The 10,854-nt window shown below is 39.9% G+C and overlaps 1 protein-coding gene across 7 annotated transcripts in view; it reads left to right on the top strand.

Annotated features, from left to right (window-relative positions):
* The window catches only part of ate1 (arginyltransferase 1), a 121,750-nt gene that overhangs the window by 48,177 nt on the left and 62,719 nt on the right, over positions 1 to 10,854 (top strand). For all 7 annotated transcript variants that reach the window (XM_079842175.1, XM_079842173.1, XM_079842178.1 and 4 more), the window contains one exon: positions 2,899 to 2,931. In XM_079842175.1, coding sequence (XP_079698301.1) covers positions 2,899 to 2,931 — 33 coding nt within the window. The remainder of the gene's footprint in view (positions 1 to 2,898; positions 2,932 to 10,854) is intronic.

Raw genomic sequence — 10,854 nt, 5'->3', positions numbered from 1 at the left:
AATAGTGACATATACCACTGGTACTTAAATAGTTCATGGGAAAAATGGTAATATTATGTTTGATAAGAAAGGAAAGTAAGCTTAAATATATAAATGAGCAAATTGAGAGACAGTTGTATTTGAAAAAATCTTTATTTACATTATGTTTGTTCACATTTAAAAATTTAATCTTGAGTATTTATGTATTCTTTTCTTTGTGTGTTGTTTTCTTTTTAAGGTTATCAACCTTATCGAATCATTGAGCCAAACTGTACAATTACTGTCTGACCTGACAAAAATTACTAAATACAAGAGCTGAAAAGTGATTTGGAGTTGTTCCCTTTGTCCCCTGTGGTTGACTGATGCTTTTGTCGAGTTAGAAGCAAGTACTGATGCAAAAATTCCCAGATAACTCGACAGTGTGTGTGTGTGTGTGTGTGTGTGTGTGTGTGTGTGTGTGTGTGTGTGTGTGTGTGTGTGTGTGTGTGTGTGTGTGTGTGTGTGTGTGTGTGTGTGTGTGTGTGTGTGTGTGTGTGTGTGTGTGTGTGTGTGTGTGTGTGTGTGTGTGTGTGTGTGTGTGTGTGTGTGTGTGTGTGTGTGTGTGTGTGTGTGTGTGTGTGTGTGTGTGTGTGTGTGTGTGTGTGGACTGGTAATCATCACGTTATGGGGACAAAATGTCCCCACAAAGATAGCAATATCCGAAATCCTCATCCTTTTAGGTCCCCATGAGGAAAACATCTTATAAATCAGACTAAGTGATGTTTTTTGAAAATGTAAAATTGCAGAATGTCTCCTGTGAGGGTTAGGTTTAGGGGCAGGGGCAGTGTAGGGGGATAGAATATACGGTATGTACGGTATAAAAACCATTACGCCTATGGAAAGTCCCCATAAAAGATGAAAACACTACGTGTGTGTGTGTGTTAAAGATGGAGGGGATCAAATGTGCATTTGTGTGAGTTTGTTACATGGAGCCAAATGTAATTTCCTCAAATTTATTCTGTTCAAGATCTGGAAGCAGCAAGTCTAATTGCGTGAATGTGGAAGTATTGTCATTTAGTTTGCATATTGCCGCTCTCTCTCTTTTTCTCATTGGTTTATGATGTTTCCTCATATTAGACTTGTGGATAAGCAGTGACAAACAAGCAGAAACAGCCAATGCACACATGCTATTTATTGAACAAGTCCCAATGATCATGGACTGTTTTATGGCTTCATCTCTTTCTGGGGTTATGGTTCTGATCAGCTTTATCTCACACTTCCTACTTTTTAGTTGCTTTTAGGTGAACTCATAGCTGACAACATAAGTATTTGAGGTGTCAGGGTTTTCATTACATTTACAGGGTGCAGCAGCAAAACAATTGGACGTCATTCATTTTCAATATCGATTTGAGATGGCATGAGGCGTGACAAAGTTGAGCAAAGTTAACTTAATGCAAATAATGCAAGATGGAATTCACTTTTGTGTGCCTTTTGCATGGTTGTCATGCGTGTTTTGTGTCCTAACACGTATTATGTGTCTGTATGCAAGTTCTAGTGTCCTTTAGTCTGTTACTACACCCTGTAATCATTTTTAGGATGTGTTCACACTTGTAGCTTGGTTTGTTCGGTCCGGACCAAAGTCCTCGTCCGATTAGCCTTCAGATTGGCATTTTTATCCCCGAACCAAAAGATACCGAACCTAAAGGCATAGGGATACGTTGATTGGTCGACCTGATTGGTCAGTTTTGTGACGAATTCCCTATTTTGAAACAGAACTTACCGAAACAAACATCCAAAACAACACACACACACACACACACACACACACACACACACACAAACCAAGATCTGCTGTGAGGAGATGCGGTTCTGACGCCTGTACCGAACTGTGATGGACAACATCACGACTATGATGAGAAAAAAGCGATATGTGTGAGCATGTGTGTCCTTTTTAGGGTCTCATCTTCCCGTTTTTGGTTCGTTTACATGTCTTTGGTCTGTGTTGCGTTCATATTTAATTCGAACCGCACGAGAGTTTGTTTGGAAGTGGACCGAGACCCATCTTTTCAGCCGTCTTTGTCCACTTGTTTGTTGCGCACCAGGGTTCAAATGGCAGCGTTCACACGTTCAAATGAACCTCACTAACTGAGCAATCGCACCAGGGTTTGTTTTAATCGAACCAAACATGCCAAATGTCAAAAGACCCGTATTCCAGTTTGTGACCTAAACAAAGAAAGCCATAAGTCAGTCATCGATAAACAAAGCAAGGACATGACTGCTTTAGCAAAGATAAAGTTCTTTAAAACCTCCTTATTAAACATCTTGCTTTTTCTCTCCTCTCTCTTCACAATGCTAGCCAGTTACCACTACCTCGCTTCGGCCAAAACAAACCAATGACCGAACAGCTATTCATTTTGAAATTGAGTAAACAAAATTAAATGTCTTACATCACTGTGATTACAAAAGTTGCTATTGTGTGTGTTGTTAAAGAGCCAAGCTTATTTAAACCCTCTTAATTAAAGCAGAATTGAAAACAGTTGAAAGTCAAATTGAAGATTTAAAGCATTGATTTGTTTGTTTGGGCATCGCGACCAGCCCAACACTGCAACATGTTGTTTTCAGACACGTAGTCATTAATCTTTTGACACTTTTCTATGTGCAGGATTGTGTGTGAGAGCGGAAATTTGCGATCGTAGCTACATTTAAGCCTTGTCTGACATTAATGCACGCCAGCATTGACAACCGTAGAAAACTTGTAATGTGAGCTTAGCCTTAAAAGGACCACAGGAGAGATATTGGATAAAATGATACAAGGCCATATCAAATGTGTTCAACTGTAGACTGCCCACCAACTATAACTGTTATCTTGTGTATTTTATATTTTGTCATGTAGTTGAATTTAAAGTAACGCTGTTCTTTTCTACTTCTTTCCCCTCACAGTTTAAGAGGTTCCTCTGTGACTCTCCTTTAGAGGTAAGTCTTTTTATATTTCAAATGTATAATATGATTTTGCCTCTCTTGCCGAAGTCTTGGCCAATAGAGGATTTCTCTTTAAAATTGTACAGGTCCAGTATAGTCTCAAAGCAGATGATTTAATCACTTCTTCTGGTTCCTACTGAAGAACTCAAAGTGCACATATAGTTTCCATTAGCAGTCATAAAAGTTACTTAGAAGTTATTTTGCCCAGAACCTTTTTATACAAAAGTATTTTTTCTCTCCTTTTGTTTTTGAGGGAAAATGACACGTTTTTTGACAGACATCATATATCCATAAAAAACCTTAGGGTAATACCACCTATGAATAACAATGCTAATGTTGTGGTCTATAGGAGCCACATTGAGACAAACAACATGTGGAAATGGCTCTCTGGGTAGCAGTGTAATTGTTGGGTTGTTTGTTTGTCATGAAGCGATGGAAAAATGTCAATGTGCTGTCCAGACCAACCACATTTCTGTGCAGCATGGCATGGCCACACACACATGGGACAGGAACGCAAACAAAGAGTTGACTGTGATGTGAAGTTGTCCCTGACAGATGATCATCTCTGTCATGTCCGACTGCCAGCATAAAGTGATCCCTTTTTGGGGTTTCCTTCATATTGAGGAGCAGACATTAAAGAGCAAATGTGACTGAACACAAAGTCTTGATGTTTGGGATGTTAAATTATGGTGAGGTTAAACCACTTATTGACTTGGCTTTTCCATTCAGAAAAAAATACTGTGGCATGGCACAAATATTCTTTCATTTTATGTAAATGGTACAGCACTGTTCAAAAGTGTGGAAGTGTTTCTGAAAGAAGTCTCTTATGCTCATCATACCTGCATTTATTTGATCAAAAATACAGAAATTGTTTTCTATTTTAATATACTTTAAAATATCATTTATTTATGTGTTGAAAAGCTAAATTTTCAGCATCATTACTCCAGTCTTCAGTCTCACATGATCCTTCAGAAATCATTCTAATATGATGATTAATTATCAATGTTGGAAACAGTTGTACTGTTTAATATTTTTTTTTCATAACTTGATACTTTTTTCAGGAATTGTCTGATGAATAAAAAGTTAAAAAAAAGTCAGTAATATTTTTCTTTCTTTTTAAAAAATAAATAAATTAATACTTTTTTAAGGAAGGATGTGTTAAATCGGTAAAAGGTAAAGATTTATATTGTTAGAAAAGATTAATATTTTAAATAAATGCTGTTCTTTCTAACTTTTTATTCATCAATGAATCCTGAAAAAAGTATCACAGGTTGCAAAAAATATTAAGCAGCACAACATATATTAATTATATTATATTATAATATATTAATTATATTTATTATATTAATAATGTTATATTTGCATATAATATATAATCCCTATATATCTCTCCTCTCCTCTCTCGCACTCTATAAATAGGGATTATATATTATAATAAATAAAAAACTATGGTGCTGAACAACTAAAATATTTATTTACTGTGGTATTTATAGTGTATTACACTTACAGTGTATGTTCAACATAACAAGGTATTACCATGGCACATGTCCTGAATGCAAGTTACATGAACCATAGTAGACATGGGATTCTTGGAAATACCTTGTCATACCAAGTGTCATGTGCCATGGTATATATCTGATACATCACTGTATTTCTATTTGAATGTTTTTTATTATTTTATTTTGATATTTATTTGATCTTTAAATAGACCAGCACCACCGCTCATATTAATCTCTGTGGTGAACATATGGGTGTACAGCCATTATTCGTGTATTTTAATTTGCAGGTGGCTTAAGCCTTTTTATTTACCTTTTCCCAATTTTTCCTAAAAAAGGGGGGATGATGTGGAGGGAAACATGTGCTCTCTGCTTCCCCCTTTGTGCTAATGAAGATTGTTACCATTTACAGGAAACATGCTTTTATCACCTCGTCAAGGCTGTTAGCCAGACGCTCCTGCATCAGGGCTGGTGATGCCGTATACTCACTCATACTTTTTAGTTTACATTCTTTTTCAGACTTCCATTTTGAATTTAGTTAGCAAAATATACACTACCTTTCAAAAGCTGAATTTTAGCATCATTACTCCAGTCGCCAGTGTCACATGATCCTTCAGAAATCATTATAATATGATGATTTGTTGCTCAATAAACATTTCTGATTATTATCAATGTTGAAAACAGTTATATTTTTGCGGAAACTTTTTTTCAGGATTCTTTGATGAATAGAAAGTTCAAAAGAACAGCATTTATTTGAATTTGATTTATAACATCCAATCTGATTTAATGAATCCTTTTTGAATGGGAAAAAAAGCTTAGCGGCTTTTGAATAGTGTTGTGTTTTTCGCTTGTTTAGCTTGAGAAATGTTGCTGTAATTAGAGCATCAGTGGCCAAGTGTGGCTGTGGCTTGAAACTGACGAAGAAGTGTTAAATTATTGCATTTTATTGCTTTAGTACTATATAAAGGACTCTTTTCTCCATGCACAGATAAACTAGGGTTCTGCGTGCAAATCTTAAAGGGGCAATTGGCATCAGGTGCAGAACCGTGTGCGCTTGTGGCATATCCGTTCACTTAAAGATGCATGAACAACAACACTATTTGAACTTTTGCCTGCAAAGTCAAAAGTAAACAGCATGATTGTAGATTTGCTGTATTAGGCTCATTCACCTGGTTGTGTTTATCTAGGTGTGTGTGTGTGTGTGTATTTGTTCATGTGTGTGTCACATGGCGTGCGTGTTTTGCGTCACTGGCATGCCCTTCTCCTGATGCATGCCTGTGTTGCATTTGTATGTCTGTTTCTGTTTGGCTTTTTTAAATGTCTTTTTATTGACCTGAAATGTCTGTCCTAAGGGGAAATGCTCGTTAACAGCGGTGTTGTGTAATTAGTCGTCAAGGTTTTATAGACCTCAAACCATACCCCTGTTTTTCCACATGCATATGCACACATACTTGGCATACAGCACTTATGGCATAGTTTTCCTTTCTTTTCTAATTCCAATGACAAGCAATAGCAATTAGTCTTTAACTGTCCATGTCTCGTCACCTTAAAAGACCAGCGTGACACATATCCTTATCTGAAGGATTGGACACAATGAAATCATTAGCGCATTAATAAACACTTCCCCACAATGTAATCAGAGCTCCACCTGCCTGCGTATATCCAGGCATTGCATCTGCGTCGCAGAGGGAGCCGTTCCCCAGCCGGGAGTGTGCCACGCCATGCCGTGAGTGCCGGCTCTGAGAAAAATGGCAGTCGTAATCGAGCGCTGCTGTTTCCACGCGGGGTTAAATGAGCCGTCGCTGAGCGCTGTGTCTAATGAGCGCTGTGCCTGTGTGACTCGAATAACATTTGAGTCCTGCTGCGTTCCCAGTGCTCCTCTACGGAGTAATTCTTTGACATTTAATGCTCTGAGAGAATAATCACTGTAGTCAATAAATGGGATGTAATATAATATAATGGGGGTATATTATTTTCTATTGCACAATACTCAAACCAGTTTTACTTGTATAGTGCTTTTCACAATGTACAGTGTGAATATGTGTCTAACTATACTATTGCAATGTGAATCCAGGAATGTCGGGCTGCTTTCTCCATATAATACAGCAGGGGTTTCCAAATTGGGGTCCATGGACTGCAAGAGGGTGCTAGAGAGTCCTTTAAAATACTGTTACTTTTTTATGGCTATCCAAAGTTAACATTATTTATCATTATATAAATAATTGAATATTTGTAAAATGTTTCATTGTGCTTTCTGGTCAGTTGTTTGTGTTTTTTACTTGGACATTCGTCTCATCTTCTCATCCATCCATCCATCCATCTGTCCATCATTTGGACATTTGTCTCATCCATCCGTCCATCCATCCGCCAGCATAATTTGGACATTCATCTCATCCTCTCCCATCCGTCCATCCGCCTGCATGATTTGGACATTCGTCTCATTCTCTTCATCCATTCGTCCATCCGCCTGCATGATTTGGACATTCGTCTCATTCTCTTCATCCATTCGTCCATCCGCCTGCATGATTTGGACATTCGTCTCATTCTCTCCCATCCGTCCATCCGCCTGCATGATTTGGACATTCGTGTCATCCTCTCCATCCATCCATTTGCCCACATAATTTGGACATTCGTCTCATCCATCCGTCCATCCATTCGTCTTATCCTCTGCATACATCCATCCATCCGCCCACATAATTTGGACTCCTCTCCTCTCCTCTCCTCTCCTCTCCTCTCCTCTCCTCTCCTCTCCTCTCCTCTCCTCTCCTCTCCTCTCCTCTCCTCTCCTCTCCTCTCCTCTCCTCTCCTCTCCTCTCCTCTCCTCTCCTCTCCTCTCCTCTCCTCTCCTCTCCTCTCCTCTCCTCTCCTCTCCTCTCCTCTCCTCTCCTCTCCTCTCCTCTCCTCTCCTCTCCTCTCCTCTCCTCTCCTCTCCTCTCCTCTCCTCTCCTCTCCTCTCCTCTCCTCTCCTCTCCTCTCCTCTCCTCTCCTCTCCTCTCCTCTCCTCTCCTCTCCTCTCCCTTACGCATAGAAGAGCCATTGTATCGTTCATGGACGTGGAATGTTAACTGCCCAATCCGCATGACAAACAGCCTGTTGACGTCCCTTACGCCGTCTGCAAACGGATGCGTAGCACGCAACTACACGGCTGGAGAAAGCAGGCCAAACAAAGACTGACACAGGGCAGCATATGCTTGTGATTTGGGCCCCTGCCTTTATTGTTGGCTTCATCTCTGTTTTGCTTGCTTTCACAGTGGCACAGACGCAGTCATTAGGCTGTCCGGCAAGGTGATCCTGGGGTCAAGGTGACTCCATTTCCCGCACTTAGGTCATGGCTGCATAAACATGCCTGAGACATTTACTGTGAAATACTTCTGTGGAGGCTGCGTTTCATTAAAACGGAGCGAAAATGCAATCTAGAACATACCGTCAGATCATTATGGATGAAAGATGGGCGGCTGTCAGGTGGTGCTGAGAGCTTAACGTTCCTTTAGCAGGTCTCTGCTGCCGGAGGGTAAGTTAGCATGACATGCGTTGGATTTGAGTCCAGTCTGGTTCTGACAGAAACGAGGCTCGGCACATGTGGTACCAAAAGCCAGGCTGAGAATGGGCTTTCAGTTTCACCGCAAGCCCTTAATCATCACCGCTAGCCGCGCTATGAAAGCACCTTCATCTTGAGCGGCTGTGTGTACTTAATACTGACAGCTAGTTTAAACCGCCAACCAACTGGACAAGCACACTGAATGAAAATAAGTAAACCATACATATGGAATATGGTCCTCGGCGGACAAAATGAGGGGTTTACTGTAACACTTCTCCAGAACTGGGGGAGGGATGCTGTGAACTGTGCCAGTTTAGCGGTAGAACAAAGATTATACTTTGAAAGATTTTTTATTATCCACCTGATTTTGCAACGCTCAATTAAAGTTTTTCTGTGAATGTGCAAGTCTGCGTTATATACAGTCAAACCAAAATTTATTCAGACACCTTCAACATTTCTCACATCATCACAGTTTATTTGCTATAGTTTAGAAAATGGTAATAAAATATGACAAGAACTCAAATTCATCTTGATAATGTCAGATAACTTTGATAGAAAGGTATGCAATTGAATACAATCAACCAATCAAATTTAAGTACACAATTAGATAATACCAATTTAGGTCAACCAATGACCAAGCAATACTTAAAGGGTTACTTCAGTGATTTAGCATTAAGCTTTGTGTCAGCAGAAACCCGGTAGTATATTCAAATGATTGTGCCCCCCATTTCCCCCTGAGATGACAGATTTATGTATTTTATGTCTGGAAAAAAGCCACAGATTATGCAAATATCGTGATTTTGCGTCATCTGAGGCTTTTTGGGCCAGAGGCTAAAGACTACAGCCAGTAGTAGGAGCTAGTTCCACATGTTTTCAATCGGATCAAAGCGGGTGTTCTCAGTTAGTTCCTATGTAAATTAAGCTTCCATAGGCCGTGAATGAATGACAATGCGGCCGTTTAAAATTAGCGCCAATTCGGGGGCGGGTTGCTTGAATTTTGGGTTCATGAAAACACAACAAAACGGTACAATGACAAACTCACTTAAATAGGCACATTTCGCTTTGAAACCAAATCTTCCGCGATTAATCTGGTCTGTCAGCTCCTCACTCTCTGATGAATGAGATCTGACTCCTGCTGCGTTTGTGCGGCGACACTCATTCGGCTCGTGCTGTATTGGGCAGACACGTTCAGTTTTTTTATTGCAATGTCTGTTCTCTAACTGAACTAAATGATTTTATTACTATAAAAATCAAAACAACGGTGGGGTGACGCCACGGTGGGCAAGAGATGGCTTGGGAGTGGCCTCGTAGGGCAGCGAAGCAAGTGCATTCTGGGGGTTGTTGTCTTTCTTCCACATGAGCCAAAAATACCTTTTCTGGCTTTTCTCAGTCTAGAAGGCACCAACTTCTAAAATAATTTCACATTTCTTCCACATAAATGACCCAATTTAAATACACATTCATCTTTCCAGCGGTGAAGTACCCCTTTAATATGTTCAGTCTGTGGTGTAAAAGGTCACATTAGCAATTAAAGAAAAAACACTACAGCAAAACATGATCAGGTCAAATAATTTTGGGCCCAAATTTTTATCAATTTTGCTGATATTCCACTGTATGAAGAATTTTCGGGTATAATATGTCACATTTTCCTTTATTTTGCTATCCTTACTTGCATAAATGAGCTAATAGTGTCTGGACCCACTAGTAAAACATTATATCTGGTGTCTGAATCATTTTTGGTTTGACTGTAAGTAACAGAAAAATAACAATGCAGTAAATGGTAAAACTATTTGCGCTACATACCAGTGTGTTTAAAATTACGACAATACATTAAAATATTATAAGAAATACCAGTTTGCAGTATCAAGTAGTATAATGGACTTTTTTTGTAAAATAAGCAAATGACACAGGAAAGTTACAAATAGCCACACTCGCTCTCACATTAAAAATAAGGTGGATAAAATGTCCCTTTTGTGGATGTTTTTCCTCAGTATATGGTAAGGGACATTGCCATTAGCCAAGGTTTTTACTGTAGCATTTTTACAGTCTTCTACTGCTAACATTACAAACATTTTTACAGTGTAGGTTTGAACATTGTGAGTGGCATATGTGATGTTTCTGTGTTGGTTTTAATTTGGAGGTGAGTGACCGTGGCGCAGCAGCGTCTAAAGCCTCTCATACTGAACAGATTGGCCGAGCCGCTCCCCTGGTGTTGTGATAACGAGCCGCCTTCCTGCAGGGCTAACTGGACCCAGATGGGCCGAGGGGGCCGCGGAGAGATCCCGTTACGGCTATGGCTGCGTAGCCCCCTCTCGCCGAGCCGTTTGAAGTCTCATTGGTGGACTAGGGTGAATAAAGCGCCCTCGTCGATAAGCCACTTGATTGAAAAAAGGCAGCGTGAAGGTCTGAGTGGGAAATACGATCTCGGGCAGGTAACGGTTTTACAGCCGTCCAAAACAGCAGACATATATTCAGACACAAGTGTGTTTATGTCACATGAAGGAATGTGGGCTTTTATCTTCAGACACAACAGTAGTTTTTTTGTATGGTTCCACTCACTGCCACCCCTGATTTACACATACATTCACACAAAGGGGAAAAACGGCTCCCCTGTTCCCTCCTGCAAAGGCTTTCAGTGTGGAGATTGATTTAGTTCATGCAAGGATTTTTATTAAATCGCCTCTCATAGTTTCTCGAACTTTGTGTGTGCCTGGCATTGACTTCCACTCCACAAACACGCGCACACACACACCTCTGCTCTCAGCCCACATGTGGGATCTATTAGCGAGCTACTGTACGCCCTGTGTTCCTTTGCAAGCACAGACTTTCAAATTGTTTGAGCATTGATTGACTCGTTTTTGCACAGGATCTCTTTCACAATGT

This window comes from Gobio gobio (assembly GCF_949357685.1).
Source record: "Gobio gobio genome assembly, chromosome: 18".
NCBI lineage: Eukaryota > Metazoa > Chordata > Actinopteri > Cypriniformes > Gobionidae > Gobio > Gobio gobio.
The sequence above is the reverse complement of the archived record's forward strand: the minus strand, read 5'-3'. Positions and strand labels throughout refer to the sequence as shown.